This window comes from Capra hircus, chromosome 1 (genome assembly GCF_001704415.2).
Source record: "Capra hircus breed San Clemente chromosome 1, ASM170441v1, whole genome shotgun sequence".
Classification (NCBI taxonomy): domain Eukaryota; kingdom Metazoa; phylum Chordata; class Mammalia; order Artiodactyla; family Bovidae; genus Capra; species Capra hircus.
The window spans coordinates 73,539,077-73,559,932 of NC_030808.1; the positions used below are offsets into that span (position 1 = coordinate 73,539,077).

Here is a 20,856-nt window from a genome sequence, read left to right on the forward strand (position 1 = left end):
AAAAATATGTGATATATCATTTGGTAACCTTTCATTCTCTTTATCTGCTCTTTCAGTATTTCCACATTTGATGGTCTCATTTTGCTAATTATATGGATTCAAAAGGAAGAAAGGAAATGAATTGTACGCCACCTCTTTTTCTTATCCATTACTTTCTTCATCTATGTATTTTGATTCTATATATAATCTATTTACAATCTTAATTTTAGGAAAAGAAACCATAACAAGGAAGGAATAAAAATGGGTAGAGGGAAGATTTTAATGACTACATATTTTCCTTCTATTTATTCACTTATAAAGTTACTTATATTTGCCTTATCATTTTGTTAAAGTGCTCATTAAGTGTTTATAAAATGAATGAATTATGTAATTCTACTTTTTGTCTGAATTTTTATACTTATTTTGTGAACACAGGAGCAAAAATGCAAAAGAATAAAATAACTTGAATAGACAACAGAAAATTTCAGTGATAATAGAATAAAAAAGTTGTATCTTTTATTCTAATCACATTTATTCTATATCCTCTGAAATCTTTTATCATTTTTTTCTTCTGTTTAAACCTGACTCTTTATTTTACCTCAAACACTTCAAATGAACAAAATAATCAATCACTCTTTTTAATCACAGCTACCTCACTTTTCAAAAAACTTTCTTTTGCAGTTTATTGTTTATTCTAAAGATTTACTAGATTTTAGAAAGGCTGATATAAAATATTTGAAACAATATATTAAGTTTGGTCTAGAGGCATTCAGAGATTATATTTTAATGCCTGAATTAAAATGCTAAAGATTTGTTTGTTTTTACCTGTTCTTGAGTTCGGTTCTTCCAGTATAACCACCTCTTTTTCCAATCTGGACCTACCATATTTTCAATTGCATTTTCAGCTAGAAAAATAAAAAAAAATTGATCACTTACCAGGCACATAAAATATAACTATCTTGCTTTATTAACTACTTCAAAACACTGTGTCAATACAGTCAGTTGAAATAAAGAAAAAAATGATATGATTGACATGGTGCATATAGAAGCTAAAGAATTTTATACGTTTAGAATCTATGAAAAGTATAATTGCTTAAGAAGTTTCCATAAGTATAGTAGCAAATACTGAAACAGTCTGAATTACAGCTTTTTAGAATATAACTACACATAAACATGTGTCCACTTTAACATTTTAGTAGTTACAAGCAGTTGACTGAAAAACTACACAAATAATATTCAACTAGAGTAGTATTGACAAAGAACTTGAGATGTTAAAATTTTTTTAACCAATGTTCACTAAAGTTAGGTGACTTTCCACTGAGAATACTAAGAATTTAATAGTCCACATTCCTACTTACTATCCTTGAGACGAGCCTGAAGAGCCTCTTCCATAAAATAAATAGCTGCATCCCACTGCTGTTTATCCGATATGGATCGATCTTCTAAAGCATTGTGTTGAATAACCCTCTGAAATAACAAAGAAAAACAACTACTTTGATTTATGTCTTGTCATCTTAGTAACTTTTTTCTAACCAACAGCTCAGCAAATATCCAAACTAAGAGATGTATCTACAATAACATAAAAGTATGTCCCTCCCGTGCAAATGCAGAGGGCCCCATTATCTGCCTGCGTCAGCGTCCTGTATACTTCAAGTTACACCCTAGAATCCTGGTACTCAGGAGCTAATGGGTCAGATCATATCTACTGCTTCTTTTTGCCGTATGCCCTATGTGTTAGCATTTTAGGAAAAGAAGAAAAAAAGCATAAACATTATCTCACTGTTACTAACAGTGGAAAATATAATGGAAGGAGGCTTAAAAGATCTACACAATCTTAAGTAAATGTGAGCTACTTATTATAAAAAATTGGTTTTCAAATCTTATACTTTTAAAATTAATGGATGAATGAAAATGGCACCATTCTCTCTCAGAAAACCAATCTTATTAAGATGCTTAACAAGAATATGGCTTTCAAATACGAAGACAAACATTTGTTAAAAAAACAAAACAAAACACACCTTATAATTAGGATTAGCCCACAATAAGATATGCATTTCCAGAAAACAGAGCAATCTTACCAACAGTTCCTCTCATAACGGAGCAGAAGTGGTGCTTAATGAAGGTTTGACTATGGTGATGAGAACATTTTACATAACAAAAGATTTATCAGGTGATGAAGGTCAGGAGCCAGGCCTTTCTTTGTAACTAAGACAGAGTGAGGGCGTGTATCCCAGCTTTGCCCGTGACAATAACAGATATGCTTAAGAATGAAATAATGTTTACAAAATACACAGCCGAGCTTCTGGTACCATGTAAGCATCCAACACATTATGATTTTAGGAGTCTTAACATTTTGACTCAGTTCCACTCAAAAACCAATGCATCTAATTCCTTTTGTTATCACTGAGGGTAAAATGAGAAGCAGCTATCTATAGCTCAGGCCCATGCAAATTTTGTGGAAGTTTATAGAAACCTGTTTACTGCAAGGTTTGATATTTTTTTCCTGAAATGATAGCTAAGGAAGAAATAGCGAGGGTGATTTTAGAAGGGCAGAGAAATGTCAAAAGGCCGATTGCATTCTATAAATCTATTTCTTCCCTTCATTATTTTCAGTATTTTCAACTCAGAACCTAATTTAAACTCATATAAAAATAGTCTCCTACAAAAGAATGTCAATTTGAGAAATCATACAAAAATATGAGACTGGCACCCTAATATACAAATGACATACCAAGCTGTCCTCTGCAAAATCATTCCACTTGTGACGTTTGATACTTTCTTCCTTAACAGCCTCTTTGAGTTTATCAAATATGTCATCATGTTCTTTTCCTTTTGGTTCTGTCATGAAGCGGGAAAATTCTTCTTGTAGGGTCTCCCAAGCTACCTAGAATGATTTAAAAGAAAAAAGCTGTATTTATATTCATACTTTCATTTAATGTGTAACAGGAAAAATAAACACATGAATATAAGCCAGGTAGCTGTGATAAATCAGTCTATCAGAAAATACATATGAAATCACATTTTAAAAAAAAGATAGCAAATATAAACTCTGCCCTAAAGACCTCATACTAGTAGCTGGTGGGATAGATTTGGCCCACTGATATGTTTTGCTACAACACATATATGGCCTCCTAAATTGAAAAAAATTAGTACTAACATTTAACAACTGAGAGACTTCATTTAAAATCTGTTCCCAGTCTCACTTGAACTGTCTAGCAACACTGGGCCCACGTTCTACACACCTCTGCCCGCTGGAGCAGAGAAAGCATTCAGCCCCCATCAGCCACCAGACTCAGTTCACTTACTTATTTACTTCACTCTCTACAACATCTGAGTTTGCCTGCCTCTTTCATACTGTAAAAAGTTTTAAATTTTTTAGTGATTTAGTCTTTTTCACATCTTTTCCCTTATGCAAATGTATGAAGCAATGTGTCAACACTTTCAAACAAAGGTGAGTACTATTGAATTTTGTACTGGTGCTAACTCCCAATGATCTGAACAGTGAAACGAGAGCACGGTGTCAGAAGCAATTAAGAACTAAACCTACTTAGTACCACGTGGGCTAGTTACTGTTGTACTTAATATTCGGCCCTCTTCATTTTAAACATGAAGAAAGTATGGCATAAAGAAGGTAACTGTCCAAGAATACAGAGTGAGGTATTAAAATCTGTTTCCTGACCTTAAACAGGTTCACATCTTTCTACCACACCTAGGTGTGACGGGAGAAAGTAGCAAAAGAGAGTCACTTGCCATTTTTATGGCTGCTTCCACTGCTTGAACCTTAGGATATGAAAACACGCTATCATGGGACATGGCCCATGTCAGGGCCAGTTGTGAGAAGAGGTGGCAGCAGCTCTCTAATTACTTTAGGGGGAAATGTGCTGAGACCAAGGGTCAGGAACACCTGAAGGCAGAATGGCTGCAAGAGTTCTTAGAAAAAGAGACTTGAGGAAATTGAGAGCAGAGATAAAGCAGCAAAGACTAGCAGGATAGGAAAGGGTAAAATACACTTGAATAAGTAGATATTGACATTTTGTTCCTAGTAAGTACGAAAAACAAAATTATTTTTTACATGGATTCTAATTTTGTGAGCAACTTCACACAGAGGCAGAGGACACACTGACTCCGGTCTACAACAATCACTCTTCAGAGCAATGTGCGTGGCAAGATCAATTTGGATGATGGTGGTCATCACTGTAAAGCAGCTGGCATTTACTGAGTCATTACCATGGACCACACATTGTCTATGTATTCTACATATGTTAACTCTTGACTCCTTATAACAGTGTTTTATGTAGGCCACGTTTTCACCCTTATTTTAGGGATGAGAAAACAGAAACATTACTAAGCAAATAGCCGAAAGATTGCACAGTGCTAGAACCAAGGTACACAGATATCAGAAATGCATTCTCTACGAGGAAAATGTAACTTTCTTATATTCCTCGTCTAACCTTTTGGCAGGTTCTTAACTAAGGACACTATTTAATTAAAATTGAACCCTGCAGAAAACAAAGTTAAACACTTTCCTTATGGCATATCTAACCACATAAGTTAAAAATATTTCACATTCAAGCAAATTTTGCTGGTTTTGTTACATGCCACCTTTGGAAGGAGAAACAATACCCTCACACCAACACCATAGCAATTAGCAAAATTTTTTAATAGTGGTAACTGAGAGCAGCATTAAGGTTAATCCCAACACAGAGATCAGGAATAAAGAATAAAAGGAGCTTAAGATGCAAAGGAACTATAGAGGCTGTGATGGGAATAAATCATAAAATTCACAGCTCCTACTCTCTTCAGATAATGCTTCTTACCCATTTAATTAAATTATATCCTAACCTCGACTGCTTTATTAGGAAGCTGCTTATCAGTCCACTGTTTAAGCTTGATATCTACTGTTGTGTTAAAAGTCCCAGAATTCATGGTCTGTGCAGCTGGAAGATAGATGTTTTCAATCACATGAGTTGATACTCTTTCCCACAAAGACTGCTGAAGGATTTCCTCCCTGAAATTGAAAAAAAAAAAAAAGTTCCAAGAACATCAAATTCAAACATAAAATCAAGTTTTTATAAACAGCTTCACTGAAGACTCATTAAAGTTATCATTAACTTACAATAAGTTGCATATATTTAAAGTTCTGACATACATACACGTCTGTGCATCACAGTAATCGAGATAATGAACATATTCATCTTCTGCAAAAGCTGCAACCACTAGATTTACTTTCTGTCACTACAGATTGTATTTTCTACAGCTTAATGTAAATGCAATCATATACCATGTACTCTTATTTCATCTGTCTTCTTGCATCAGCATAATTATTTTGAGATGTATCCATAACATTGTGTATATTAGTATTTCACTTCCTTTTTTGCTGGGTAATAGATGGTTGGATGGCATCACCGACTCAATGGTCATGGGTCTGGGCGGACTCCGGGAGGCCTGGCGTGCTGTGGTTCATGGGGTCGCAAAGAGTCAGACATGGCTGAGCAACTGAACTGAATATTCCACTACACGAGTCTGTTTACTTATTCACCTTCTGATGAACATTTGGGTTGTTACCAGTTGTCGGTTATCACAAATAAAGCTGCTATGACCATTCACGTATCAGTACAAGTTTGTGTAAGACATAGGCTATTATTCCTCTTGGGCAAATAGCTAGGAGTGGAATGTCTGGATCATACAGTAATATATTTAACTCTAAAAGATACTGTTAAACCATTTTCCAAATTGACAGAAAAACTTTACATTCCCAGCAGAGGAGTATGAAAGTTCTAGATACTCTACATCTTGCCAACATTTGGTATCATTGGTCATTGTAATAGGTGTACAGTGGTATCTCAGTATGGTTTTAATTTGCACTTCCCCAATGACTAGTAATTCTAAGTATCTTTTCATGTACTCATTTACCTAATATTAATACACACTTTATATGTGTTGACTGTGAAGTGGAGTCCAAGACTGTACACTTCTTGGTACAATTTTAATAATTTATCAGCACAGAGCACAGAGATGTTATGGTATATTGCTAGGTAAAACTGCTCAACATTTCATGATAATATAAAGGATGAATGATCAAGCTGAAAATTGTATCTTAAAAGACATCTTACAAGAACACAGTTCTCTAAATAGAAAAAAGAAAATTATTTTAATCAAGAAAAAATTTATAATCTCTAGAAAATATTTATTCAAATTCTCCAAAATTAATCTCTACTGTAAAATAGTCCAACAACATAAAAAAACACCCTGCTTATCAAGTGATCAGTTTTAAAAGTAATCTCACCTTTTAGGATACAGTTACAAAGCTCAGGGTAACAGAAACACCCTCTTCTGTCCAAAAGCCAAACTGTACTTTTCTTGGTTGAACACTCTCTACTGTGCAAGTTGACTAATATTCACTCAACGTTTTGTGTAACATTAAGTCTACTGGGTCAATGAGCTTAGCTGCAGGTTTTCCTTTGCTAATTTTCAGGTCTTTTTTCCATTACCACCAGAAAACAAAAGCATGCAAGGGAGGACCAAACAGGTGAAGAAGATGAAAACATATATACACATCCAGTTGTAAAATAAGTAAGTCACAGGGATATAATATATAGCATGAAGAATATGACCGATAATAAGGTAGTAACTTTGCATAGGGACAGATGGTTACTAGACTTACAGTGATTGTTCCATTATGTATGCAAATGTCAAATCACTATGTGGTACACTGAAACTAACATAATACTGTACATCAACTACATTTCAATAAAAACAGAAGGGAGGGAGAAAGGAGACAGACAGAGTGTGAGGAGAGGATGCATACTGAGGGTCAGAAGGATAAAGTCCATTTAGTCATGGCGATAATAACAGATAACAGGAGAATTTTAAGAGCAAGATGGAAGAAAAGAAGCTTATCAGGGTCATCTATTCAGGCAACTTTAAACACGAACTCAAGACTTCTGAAAGATGAACAAAAAGTCAGGAGTCAGCCTCTGACCATGAAGGCCTTTTGCTGCTCCTGCTGCAGTCTGTAACAAGACTCCACAACCCATACACCTTTTCAAGGAGATCGTAACAAAATTCCAGACCATCAAATTCTGACAAAACTTAGGTAACTTTTTGCAAAGGACCCTCAATGATTATCTTCAAATTCTGCTGCTTGAAGCTCCTCATTAGCTGAACGTGTTTCAGTGTCAGGAAGAGGAAGCTATGTTCTCCCAATCCCACAACCTCTCTTCCAAATCATTAGTCCTCAGCTTACACTGGCCAATTCCCCAGTGAATGTTCTAGGTAACTGTAGGCTTCTTCTCTACTCTAAGTTTTGCAATCATCCAGGGATTTGATTCAGTTCAGTTCAGTCGCTCAGTCGTGTCTGACCCTTTGCGACCCCATGTACCACTAAAACACAAAATACAGTTACCATTATAGTTCTATTTATTACTCTTTATCTCCCAAACTTTACCTATATATTCTTTCTTGTAATTAAAAAAATTTTTCTTTCTTCTTTTAAAGCATAGGACTTACTCCATAAAATAATTTAAAATCAATACAGAAAAAGAAGTCCTTCATAATTTCTCTTTCACTGAAAGTAAAGGTGTTGGTCACTCAATCGTGTCTGCCTCTTTGTGACCCCATGGACTGCAGCCCATCAGGGCCCACTGTCCATGGAATTCTCTAGGCAAGAACGCTGGAGTGGGTTGCCATGCCCTCCTCCAGGGAATTTTCCCAATCCAGGGATCAAACCCTGGTCTCCTACACTGAAGGCGGATTCTTTACCATCTAAGCCACCAGATGATCACTATTCACAGCTTAATTTATCATTTAAAAAATTTAATGCCTACATTGCTATTTATGTGTTGATGCAGGTGATATTACACATACTGTTTAATTAATATAGTATAAAGCTGAATAGTACATGGGTTTCCATGTTAACATCCTATATTTTTCAATGGCTACTGAGCAATCCGCTCTATGGATAAATCAAATATTATGTAATTCCAAATAAAAACCTAGTTTTCCATTTTTTTTACACTTACACTATCACTTCTATCCTCTAGGTAGCCTCTCAAATATCTCAAAAATGTAATCTCTTCTCCATCTGCACAACTACTATTCAAGTCACTATTCTCATCTAGACTATCTCCTATTCAAGTCACTATTCTCTTCTCATCTAGACTATCTCCTATTCAAGTCACTATTCTCATCTAGACTATCTCCTATTCAAGTCACTATTCTCTTCTCATCTAGACTATCTCAATAGCCAACTGTCTCCTTGCTCAGTTTTCTCCACTTGTATTCCACTCCCCCTACTACAAAAATCTTTCTGAAATGCAAATCTGACCTAAACTCTTCACTGGCTCTCACTGCTTGTAGGATAAATTCCAACTTTCTGAACATGGTTTCTAAGGCCCTTAATCATCTATATTTTGTTTATACCTACATTTATTTCATCTTCTGCCTCTTGCTTCTTCTACGCTAAAACTATAAGTAACTGCCTTAAGTTACTCATGTCACTTTTCTTGCTCTCATCTCTTAGCCTCTGAAATATTCTGGTCACTGGCTTACCTAGCACCTATATATTCTTTAAATCTCATTATAAGAACATTTTCTGATTATTTACACCTGAGTTAGGGTGCTTATCTATGCATTCCTATTTTCCTTTCATTCTTTTAACTTCAACAAAATAAGCTTAATACTTCTCACCAAAAAATGTATGCATACCATGATATCATTTTTTAAGTGTATTTCTATAAATCCAGCCAGCTATCCTTCTAAATAAGGATAATTATCTCCTGCTAGTGTACATAATCAACTCCTAATGATCAAGTGAAGTATACTATGTGAAAATGCTGACAGTGTATTTCTCATTATAATGAATCATAAGTCAAATGTAAACTGCCAACAACTTTCTTAAAATATAACTGAAGTACAGTAGACAAAAAACTTGTAAGAGTGCTTCTGGATCACCAAATACAGATCAGTCTTCTGACTCAAATAATAATAAACATTATAAAGGTGTACCCTAAAATGTCACATAAGATATTAAGCAGCAAAAAGATACTACCTAATACAATATAAACTATGTCACAAAAATAAAACATTTTGGGTGCAATGCAGTTGATATCAATGTGGCATGAACAGCCAAGATTAGGACCTGCTATTTTGATCAATGTGTTAATCTACAGAGTCTGGGGAAAAAGAGGGGTGGTGAAGAAAAGATCCAGCAACTCAAAGAATAAATCTCTAGCAACCAGATGTCCGACACTTCTCTCCTTGCTGGCTTAATAGGCAATCTGACAATATAGTTTTCTTGTGCCTCAACAATTCACTTCGCCACCCATGCGAAGGCTCACTTAAGTGTAGGTATACTTTGATTTCAAACTTCCTCTGTCCAAACAAAACTAACCATTCCATTTGATGATGCCAGAAATTTACAAAGGCACATTTTTCTCCATAAATAGTATTAGTTATTATAGTTTTACAAATCACTTTTTTTTTGGTATATTATCCTCATACAACCTAGTAAGGTCAATAGTATTATTCATTCTGTATGTATATATGTATATGTTTACATAGAGACACACACACATATCTATCTCTAGCAAACTTCAAAAACTGGATGACCTACAGAAAAGCATTGCTGTTCAATTGCTAAGTCATGTCTGACTCTTTTGCAACCCCATGGACTATAGCCTTCCAGGCTCTTCTGTCCATGGAATTTCCCAGTTAAGAATACTGGAGTGGGTTGCCATTTCTTCTCTAGGGGATCTTCCCAACCCAAGGGTGGAACTCGCATCTCCAATGAAGATAACAAATTTGTTGTGTGTGTATGTGTGTGTGTGTGCACTTTCCTGATGGCTCAGATTAATCAACAAATATAGGTAAGATCAGAATTCTTTTTTGGACAAGGAAAAGAGATTAAAAATAGGCAAATTTTGATTAAGAGAGAAAAGAGATTTTACTTAAAAATAAAAATCAAATTTTGATTACTTTAAGAGATTACTGAGTAGAAAGGGCACCAACATAGGGAAACTAGCACAGAATATAAACTTCAGGAATGGATACTATTGTCTACGTTCAATTTTGATAATCTCCAACTGAGCATATAAAAGTTACAGAAAAAAAATATTTATAATAAATGGCAGTAAAGACAGTTCTACTCTGAGGTTAATAAATTCTTAAAATACTACAGATTTCATTATGAAGGTAATTTTTATATGTTATTTATTAATTAAAATACAGATTATAAAAACTTAAAGGATATTTATACATAGCTTGCTTGGTCCATACATGGACCCTAGTTGTTTGGTTACAGTGCCATTCCAACATATTGACATAAAACACAAATTGAAGATGACAGTTGGCCTTAAAAGCAATATGCATGAGTATTTTTCAAGAGTACATTTGCTATTTTAAAGAAATCTCAAATAGGATTTATTTTCAAATGTGATTTGCACAAAACACATTAGACACATATTACAAAAGCACCAGTGTTCTTATGTATTTATGAGAATTTTAAAATAATATACTCTTCTCCTTTTACAAATCAATTTTCTCTGTAGTTTTGTTCTTTATGTGTGATCAAACAAGAACAACTAGTTTTTGACAGACTGATACTTAGCTAAAAACACGATTTAACATAACTTTTACCTAAATGATTTTACAGAAATCAAAATTATGTATTTTTCAAGTATAAGTAAGGAAAAACCTAAGATGAATTAAGATTTCAAAAGAGCATGGAGAAAGCTATCTTTCAGAATATCTCTTCTCAGAGATACTTAATAAATACCTAATTCATTATACTTAAAATATTTAATTGGTTAGACTAAAATAGAGGTTTTATTTTATAAAGACATTTTTATGTTCTTGTCTGTTTACTAAGTGCTTGGGGGATGAGCCAAGGCTATAATAAATCGCTGGCTTATTAATCTAAATTTTAGTATTCCATTATAATTCACATAGTAAAGTCTTTGAGAAAAGGTCAAATACTCACCAATGTTTTGGGGTAACCTGGCTCAGACTGATAACTTCATCGAGGATTTCATTTTTAGCTTTTTCAAATAATTCATTCTAGGCAACATAGATAAAAGTAAGTAAGATTTTCATAAGACAGTCAATGTGCCCTGCCATGATTTTCAGAGATAACTAAAAGGAAAGCCTGTGACAAGCTACTGGCTGGGCTTAGGTTTGAAGCATCCATGACCTGCAAGTAATGCTCTTCTCGTCTAGACTCTTTTTAGGAATGCCAATAACCAGATAAGGACACAAAAACTGACACAAATGCCTACCTTATTCACTCAATTCTGAATGTAGCTTTTCATGTAACATTTGTTTAGGTAAGTTTTTCATTTAATATTATGTGATAGCTATCAACACATATTAATTTAATAAAGTAGTGACTATCTGATGTTGTTTTACAACTGATGGCATTTTAAAATAAAGGAAAACCAATACTTAAGTCCTATTAACTTAGAGTATAAATAGTAAAAAGGTTAAAAAGCTGATGTACCATTTTTAAAGTTTATACTACATAAACATGTTAATTATAAGACTTTGAAAGAACAGTCTTCAACTTCTCAGAAAAAATTTTGTAAATACTTGTTTGCATATGCTAGAATTCCTAATTGATTTTTAGTATTATGTAATAAATGATTTAAATTATTATAGAAGTGACAACTGTTCCTCCAAATGTATTCCTGTAACTCTAAAATTAGTAATCATGGTTAAAAACAATTTAGCTTACCAGATTTTATTCATCAACTTAAATTTTGTTAGAGCACAATATTAAATTAGATACACACAAGATCCATAAGTCACACAAATATTACCCGGTCAAGTTCTCGCAGGCGAGGATAGTTATTCTTCCACTCAGTTTCAAGGTTAAAACGTGTTGCTGAGGAAGAAGGAAAGATGCTCAGGTTTGAGGAATCTCCTTCATTCCAGTCACAGTGCTTAAAGGCTATCTCACATATCTGGTATATTAACTGAATTTCTGAATGTGCACTGATAGCTCCTGAGTACTCTGGGCTCTCAATATCTGCTGCTGCTGCTAAGCTGCTTCAGTCGTGGCCGACTCTGTGCGACCCCACAGATGGCAGCCCACGAGGCTCCTCCATCCCTGGGATTCTCCAGGCAAGAATACTGGAGTGGGTTGCCATTTCCCTCTTCAATGCATGCATGATGCTAAGTTGCTTCAGTCATGTCCGACTCTGTGCAACCCAATGGACAGCAGTCCACCAGGCTCCTCTGTCCACGGGATTCTCCAGGCAAGAATACTGGAGTGGTTTGCCATGTCCTTCTCCGTCTCAATATCTCAGAATCGGCATTATTGCAAGTTTTCCAAAGTAATCCTTTTGACTTTAGTTTTTCTATTTTCAATCCACAGATCACACAGCTGACACAATTTAGTACAGTTGCTAAGAGCATGGGACTCTGAAGTCAAGTCACCAACTCAACTCTGATTTTGAACTCCATTCAAATCCCAGGTCTATTATCTGTTACTGTGTGATGCTGGGTGTGTTATTACTTAGGCAAGTTATTCTGTCTCAGTCTGCTCTTTGGTAAAATGAGAATAGTACAAGATTGCTGAGGGACTAATGGGATAAATAGGCAGGATTTCCTAATGAGAAAACGGAAAGAGGGTATACTCTTGCCAAATCAAACTATGGAAGTAAGCCAAACCATGGAAAAGGAAGGCCTGGAATTCAGGAACCAGTACAATATACCTGAAAGTACACTGGCTGCTCTGCCTCCCAACACATTTCCTCTCATTCCTCTAACAAGGCGGAATCTGAGTTCTCTATAGTTTTCTAGGCTCTTTCTCTCAAACATTACCGCAAACTTTCTGTTTAAACTTTGTAATGTGCTCCTAGCAATTGTTCCTCTGAAAGGAAAAATCCTGCTCTCATACAACTAAAGATTGGTATTTTTCCATTTCCCATATACTATTATAGTAAATGAACAAAAAGCAACTGTTAAAGGAAGTCAAGAATCTGATGGATGCCTAAGTCTGCCAGGTAATAAAATACATAAATTTGAGAGCGTATTTTAAAAAACAACGTACCTTTGAAACTGTCAGCCTGTTGTTCAACTGACTCTCGTACCATTTTCCAAAAGCAGTCTGATACAGCAAGGCTTAGATTTCTTGTAGTCACCTGGTGTGCCTTTAGCATGCTTGTCCTACAAAACAATAACCAGAGTTCAAGTATATTAAAGTAGCAGAAAGGACAATACTATCACCAAGTTTGAGAATGTGCTTGTTATAACCTAATGAGAACAACCACTTAATTGCTTTATACTAGGGCTGACCAATGAACTTTCCATGATAAAGTAATCTATATCTGTAATGTCCAATACAGCAGCTACTAGTCACATAGGTTACTGATGCCTTGAAATGTGTGACTAGTGTGACTGAGAAACTCCAGTGTTCCTTTAATGTTAATTAATCTGAATTCAAACAAGCACACAGGGTTAGTGACTACTGTAATCAATAGCTTAGTTATTGTTGTTGTTTAGTCGCTAAGTAGCGTCCAACTCTTTGAGACTTCATGTACTGGAGCCCACCAGGTTCCTCTGTCCATTGAATTCTGCAGGCAAGAATACTAGAGTGGGTTGCCATTTCCCTCTCCAGGGAATCTTCCTGACCCAGGGATTGAACCCACATCCCTGCTTGGCATGCAGAATTCCTTACCACTGAGCCACCAGGCAAGCCCTAGCATAGTTCTACCCCCATCCCAAAAGATAATTCTCAAGACTATGGGTGAAAGGACTGCCCTGACTTACTATACTAATATAGAGGAAAACACACTCTTCCAGCTCAAGATTCTCTACATGTTACAATGTTTTAAAATTCAGCTTCTCTTTAGCATTTCCTTTTTGCTTTTCTGTTAGTATCTATTTAAGGACATCCCTTTGACACTGCCGCCTCTCACTCCCAACTTTCCCCAATACTCTAAAAGAAATCTGGACAGGTATTTAAAAATGAGTGTTGATTTTTTAAAAAACCACCTTGTAAGTAAAACAACTTAAGAGATACTGGTGGTGTCTCCAGTGCCCATATGCCAAGGGGCAGTTGATTACGACACAATGTTTTGTACTATGTGATCAACTCCCCCCAACTTTGTCACAGTAGTCTGAGGACTTGCTTACTAGAGACAGATCACTATTTGAGAATTTATCTCTGGAAAGTCAACGTTAAACTGATAGCTATAAGAGAAACTTTTAAATTGAAACAGCTGAAGTTATTCCCTCACTATCAATTCTTTAAATATTTCACCAAGATACTTACTTTAGGAGTTTTGAATTCTGAAAAAATTCTTCTTCATAGTCTCTTATAGCTTCAATGCTTTCAGAGCTGTTTCCTAGGGAAAGATGGTGGTAAAGTTCTCACTAAGTTCATTTTTATTATTTGAAATAAGCAAAAAACTGTAACGATCCATCTTTGCATACCTTTTCCTGTTACAACAGCAAAATAACCTAGAGCTTTCATTGGGAAGAGTTTTCCTTCAATTATCTGCTGAATCTATTTTTAAAAGTAGGAAAAAATAAACATGACATGTGAGTTTACATAATTTCAAAGCATAATATGCTATTTAGAAAGCAAATTTAACAATGCTGTATATGTGTATGTTTAGGTAAATGTATGTCTGTACAAGTGCTGAAATGTATTTCAAATGCTATTTGAGGAAAAAATAAAACATTTAATTTTGTTATAGTAAAAATGTATTATTAAAACATAAGTACCAAAATTAGAACTTGGAATGATATACAGTGGCTTAGAGTCAGGCCTTAGTTTGAATTTCTGCTCTGTCACTAACTAGGTATGTGGCCTTAAGTAAGTTCCTTAACTTTTCAAAATGGTAGTTGAAAAGAGTATATGATATTTAACACAGTGCCAGGCATGCAGACATAATCAGTAAACAGTAGCTACTATTATTTCCCCAATATCTACATTCTAACAAAGTTGGATGGTCTTTTTTTAATTAACTCTGAAAAAAAAATTTTTGGATCCATTGGTCCTTAACTCTTTTGGGTCAAATCTCTTTTTCTAAATGTGGTAAAAACTGCAGACTCTGTCCCCAGAAAAATAAACATTTGCACAGATTTATCATTCACACACAATATAAAAGAATTCCTACTTCCAGAAACTCATTCAGATAAATATTGAGGTAAGAATCCCTCCTCTAAGATAAGTAACAATCTTAAGCTAATGCTAAATCTTTAGTGTAAAAAGGAAAGACTGATATAAGCTTCAACTGTATTCAAAGGAATACAAGCTCATTACCCTAAAGAGGAGAAGAAAATGAAAGAAAAGATGGGAAATGGGAAGGAAGCACAGAAGTTTGCTTCTACTTCACTTTCTCCCTTCTCCATATCAGGACCAACACTGCCATGGCAGGCCTTCTCCTTGAAAACAGGGCAAAGCTAAGGTCATGGAGACTGCAGAAAAGAGTTAACACAGCAGGCTTGAGACTGCTGTCCTCAGAAAGGCCTGCTTGTCCTTGGCTGGCATCTGTGAACTTAACTGGTAAACAATCCCCTACATTGATACAGAACTTTCCCTAAGTAACAGTGGCTTATTGTGCAATCAATGTGGTTTATGAACATCTGCTTTCCTTTGGGCGTCTGGAATTTTGGTATTTGTGGGTGCCTATGTGACCAAGCCTCAATAAAAACCTTAGGTGCTAAGTCTCTAGTTAGTACCTCGTTGCTGGAGGCTTAAGCATTTCCTGTGTGACTCTACTGGGAAAGGACTCTTGGAAAATTGAGCCTGGTTTCCTTCAGACATCATCTCTTGCATCTTCTTCTTAGGTATAAGTATGACTGTGTACTGAGTCCTGTGAGTCTTTCCAGACAATCAGTGAACCTAGGGGTGGTCTCTCTTGGGAATCCTTACCACAGAGGCATAGTCCCACAAATTTTCAGATTTGTGATAAAAAGAGAAGTTCTAAACAGAAGCACAAGGGATGGCTACTTATATTTTAAGCTCTTGTTCTATGGGGGAATGAAGTTATAATAACAAAAATGGATGATAGCCACAATTTATGTAACACTCTCATGCTAAGCTCAACCACTTTACAACAAACATTTAACTCAATAAATCTTCATAAGCTATGAGATGCGCTTGTGCTTAGTTGCTCAGGTGTGTCAGACTCTCTATGACCCCACAGACTGCAGCCCGCCAGGCTCCTCTGTTCATGGGATTCTCCAGGAAAGAATATTAGAGTGGGTTGCCATTCCCTTCTCCAGGGGATCATCCCAACCCAGGGATGGAACTCAGGTCTCCTGTGCTGCAGAATTTTAGTACCACTAATATTTTCATTTCCAACAGGTGACAAAGCCTAAAGCACTGAAAAAGTGAAATAACTTACCCAATGTTACATAGGAACAGCAGAGCAGATGGGAAACTAAAGCAATCTGGCTTAGTTTGTGCACTTTCACCCACTTTTACATTATGCCTTCACAATTAAGAAGAGAGCATGCCCTAGTAAAACTTGCACACAATGGTACCTTGGAACAAAATCTTTCCCTGTTAAGGGAGGAGGAGAAAATGGACACGGAACACCATGCACAGATGTCACGTGTGTGTGTTTCCGTGTATGCTCAGGGGCTAAGTTGTCTGACTCTTTGTGACCTCACGGACTGTAGCCCACCAGGCTCCTCTTGTCCATGGAGGTTTTCAGGCAAGAATCCTTCTTCAGGGGATCTTCACAACCTAGGAATTGAACCCGTGTCTCCTGCATTGGCAGGTGGATTCTTTATCACTGAGCCACCTGGGAAGCTCATATAGAAGTCACAAGAATATCAGAAATGAAAATGACCCTAGAGATAAACTAGCCTAATAGACTAGATTGTACACTTCCTAGATGCAGAACAAATTAACAAGATTTGCCCAAGGACATGTAGCCAGCTGTTGGTAGAGCATGGATAAGAATGCTGAGCCTGGACACCCCATCCAATGCCCTCTTTATTATGAAAATCTGCCACACGCTCTTTAATCAGTTAAGAAAGGTAATGTTTATCTGAAAAAATTTAAAAATTTAAAACAAAGAAGAACATAAGTAATGTCCAGAAGGAATCTAAACTATCACTAGTTTTACACTAATTTATGAATATTAACTAATGTTAAAAAATACTGCAATGAGGTTAATGACTATGTCAGCCTACAAAACTTAGAGTAAGCAACATTAGTTTTAAGAATTTGAATCAAACTAGTTATAACTGTAGAATTACACTTAAACCTCAATTCTGCACTTACATAATTTACTATAACTTTACAATACTTTGCTTTTTTAATGAAAACCCAGAAAAATCCCATTACTACTTTTATTTCACAAGGAAATCTTTCCCCCCCCAATCCGTTCTGTCATAACTAAAGCTTGCATAAAGAATTTGCCCTCACCCTGCTTGGACTAGTCACATTTTTCTCTGCCAGGTCTACTTTGGTCAAAACAAATATTGTCCTTCTTCCATGAGGATCCATTTGACTGACCAAGTCTGTAACAATGCTGCGTTCAGCATCCACAGATCCATCTGAAAATAAATTGAAAAATGACACTGTAATGGCTACAAAGTGGGTTTTAAAAACTTCAAGAAGCTACATCTTGTGTCTACACTATAGTAAAATCATCTTTCTTAATATTTTATCTTAGTTGTGAAAAGAAATTCTAGCCAATAAGAATTTCTATGATGCCTACACAGTGAAATTCATCAAAATATCACCAACTTCAATTCTACTTACTAATAAAATGAACAGGAGGAGAAAATAAACATTTATTTTATATTTTTATGTTAAGTGAAGTTGCTCAGTCGTGTCCGACTCTTTGTGACCCCATGGACAGTAGCCTACCAGGCTCCTCCATCCATAGGATTTTCCAGACAAGAGAACTGGAGTGGATTGTCATTTCCTTCTCCAGGGGATCTTCCTGACCCAGGGATCGAACCCAGGTCTTCCGTGTTGTAGGCAGACACTTTACCATCTGAGCCACCAGGGAAGCCCATGTTTATGCAACACATATGTAAAACAAACCTTCATTGCTAAATAAGGAAGAATATTAGCGCAATTAAAATCTTTCAATAAGATTTACCTTGAATACATAGTATGATGGCATTAGGGTTCTGCATGTAAGCTTTGCTGATACTGAAAATAGTTTCCTTTGTGTCAGGAGCCATGCCTGATGTCACAGTCTTGAAGAAAAAGGTTTTAAAGGTCATTATAAATGTCTGCCACAACAGAATAAGATAAGATACATGTTTTGTATACACTTACATTAATCACACCTGGTAGGTCAACAAGCACCATCCTCTGTAGTCCAGGACCTTTTACATTTAAGGATATGGTCTGTTCAGAGAAAAGAAAATCCAAAAGCCAAAAAACTGAGAGGCAGCTTGTTAGGAATTTTTTTGTTGACACATATCCTGAAAATTCTTTATCTCATTCATTTAGATATGTGGTTCAGAAAAAAAGTTATGCTTTTTCTGATTACGGGAGTAACTATTTCATAAAACTTTCCTACAAAATGAAACATTCTTTGGAATATTAAAAAAAAAAGACTATCTTTGAACTGCTTCAATCTAAATATCAATGCTAATATCATGATTTTAAATAATAAAACACTGGATTTTCATAAAGCATCGCTGAAATGAATTGCAGCCCTTACCTCAGGGCTAACAGTACAGCCTTCTTTCACATTTTTCCGCATTCGGAGTTCTATTTCATGTCTTAATGCTGCAAGCTATCAATGGAAAAACAACAAAATCCTAAAAAGATTGTCAGTTAAATATTCTATTTAGTTATCTTTTATAAGTTTAAACAGATTATAAAAAATTACACATATAAACCTCATACAAAACCTACTTACATCTTCCTCTTTAGTAAGATCAAACTCCCGAGAACTATCTTTAAATAAGGCCACGTGATGAGGGCCTTCACTGAGAGTCACCTGAAATTAACAGAAAATTGAGAAGACTGCGTTTACAATTTCTATTAATTCCCACAGTACTTACATGGTTCCATTTCCCAGTCAATGTTATACAGAGTACCAAGCACAAAACCATCAATCTCAAAACTTAAAAAACTAAAAGGAAATTTTGCATTTCACATCAACGGGTATATTTAGGTAGCAATTCATTTCTTTAACATCTATTTATTGAGAGTTAAATGTGTCAGAGGTTGTAGGTCTTCTCCATCTCCACTCACTCCCTAGGCGATCTCATCCATTAGGGAGCTAACTACCACTTTTAGATGCTTGATTATGACTCTTCCATTTCTATCTCTAGTCCAGATCGCCCTCCAAACTTGCATATCCAACTGCTGCTTTGTTAACATCCCACAGGCAAGCCGCACACTCCTGATCTTTGCTTTTGTCTGAGGGGTGACTTCTACTAGTTTCTACACTAGGAATAATTCCAAACACTACGTATCAATTATTTCTTTTGTCAAAATTCTTCATTTCAACACAATGGAGAAACTTTGTTAAAGTGATTACTTCCCTGAAGAACTTCATTTGGCCTTTTTCTTTTAACCGAAGTATGGTTAACAAACAATAATGTGTTAGTTTTGGTGTACAAAATAGTGATTCAACATTTAAACACATTAGAAAATGATCACCACAATAAGTCTATTAACCCAGAGGGCCTATTTTCTTACCTTAACTGGAGAACGTGTCATCATCTCCCCAGATCCTCTAGGAAATATTCGTGCTTGAGCAATCATTTCCAGCACACTAGTTTTTCCGGCACTTTGATCTCCAACCACAACAACCTTACCACAAAATAAATACCACATACTCATATTTTTTGATATGAACTTAAATTTAATACATTTGTAATGCTGCTGAGAATTAGTCTTTAAAAACTGTCCAGTTAAATGATTTTAAAATATTCACACACAAAAAATGATAGTTTATACATGGATGTGTACTGAAAATAAACAGTAAAACATTAATTGGATCCATTATTTATAGCCAAATTTTTATTACTAATGCTAAACTACTAGTTTTAAAATCAGATTAACATTACTATTGTGTAAATCTCTTCCATAGATAGTTTACTCTTTACAAAGACATTTTCAATTCTGTGAGGTTATATTTCTCCTATGTACCTAATTTTATCTACCAATCAGGAATTTTAATATCATGGACATCATGCATATAGAATGCCAAATATCTGAAAGCCCTCCTTCATTATGCATAAATATAAGTAAACTAATGGACCAAAATAGTCAAACAACATTCGATGCTTGAGACATCACCTAGAACACATGAATATTACAGAGAAAATTTTGTCTTTGTCTATGTATACACACACACACTTAACTTTTTAAAAAACTAACGTGCTTTTCTGCTAATGGGCAACTTCACTGTGTACCAATTTTTCACTTACCCTTGGCAGATGATCTTGTGTATTATAACTGGCATCATAATCAGACAGAACATCAAGAACTTCAGAATACATATCAATCAAAGATTTCTACAAAATTCAAAAAAATCAACATTATAAAATACAGAAAACATTTTTAAAAACCCACAGATGTGTCAGGATAAAAAAGCTGATAAATTCTAAGATTTCCCATAATTATATTCTGAGTAAACGTAAAACAGTACAGAATAAAATTCTTCTTATTCAATTTATTTCAAGAGACACTGAATTAACACAGTATGTTATTTCAGGATTTCCTAATCTTCCAATTAAACACTAAGAGAGAGAGAGGTTACTGTTTAATATTGAAGAGCTAGGGACTTCCCTGGTGGTCCAGTGGCTAAGACTCCCAGCTCCCAATGCTAGGTGCCCTGGTTCGATCCCACAGCCAGGAACTAGGTCCCACATGCCCACAACTAAGAATTTGCACACCACAATGAAATATCCTTCATGCTGCAACTTAAGAGCAACTAA

At 35.4% G+C, this 20,856-nt stretch overlaps 1 protein-coding gene across 4 annotated transcripts in view; it reads right to left on the reverse strand.

Annotated features, from left to right (window-relative positions):
* The window catches only part of OPA1 (OPA1, mitochondrial dynamin like GTPase), an 81,661-nt gene that overhangs the window by 33,408 nt on the left and 27,397 nt on the right, over positions 1 to 20,856 (reverse strand). For all 4 annotated transcript variants that reach the window (XM_005675107.3, XM_005675106.3, XM_005675103.3 and 1 more), the window contains 16 exons: positions 20,347 to 20,433; positions 19,613 to 19,726; positions 18,825 to 18,905; positions 18,624 to 18,698; positions 18,233 to 18,304; positions 18,051 to 18,150; positions 17,366 to 17,496; positions 14,413 to 14,485; positions 14,252 to 14,324; positions 13,028 to 13,143; positions 11,793 to 11,857; positions 10,958 to 11,034; positions 4,822 to 4,987; positions 2,711 to 2,863; positions 1,338 to 1,446; positions 805 to 884 (listed from right to left, as the gene is read on the reverse strand). In XM_005675107.3, the coding sequence (XP_005675164.2) occupies positions 805 to 884; positions 1,338 to 1,446; positions 2,711 to 2,863; positions 4,822 to 4,987; positions 10,958 to 11,034; positions 11,793 to 11,857; positions 13,028 to 13,143; positions 14,252 to 14,324; positions 14,413 to 14,485; positions 17,366 to 17,496; positions 18,051 to 18,150; positions 18,233 to 18,304; positions 18,624 to 18,698; positions 18,825 to 18,905; positions 19,613 to 19,726; positions 20,347 to 20,433 (1,572 nt within the window). The remainder of the gene's footprint in view (positions 1 to 804; positions 885 to 1,337; positions 1,447 to 2,710; positions 2,864 to 4,821; positions 4,988 to 10,957; positions 11,035 to 11,792; positions 11,858 to 13,027; positions 13,144 to 14,251; positions 14,325 to 14,412; positions 14,486 to 17,365; positions 17,497 to 18,050; positions 18,151 to 18,232; positions 18,305 to 18,623; positions 18,699 to 18,824; positions 18,906 to 19,612; positions 19,727 to 20,346; positions 20,434 to 20,856) is intronic.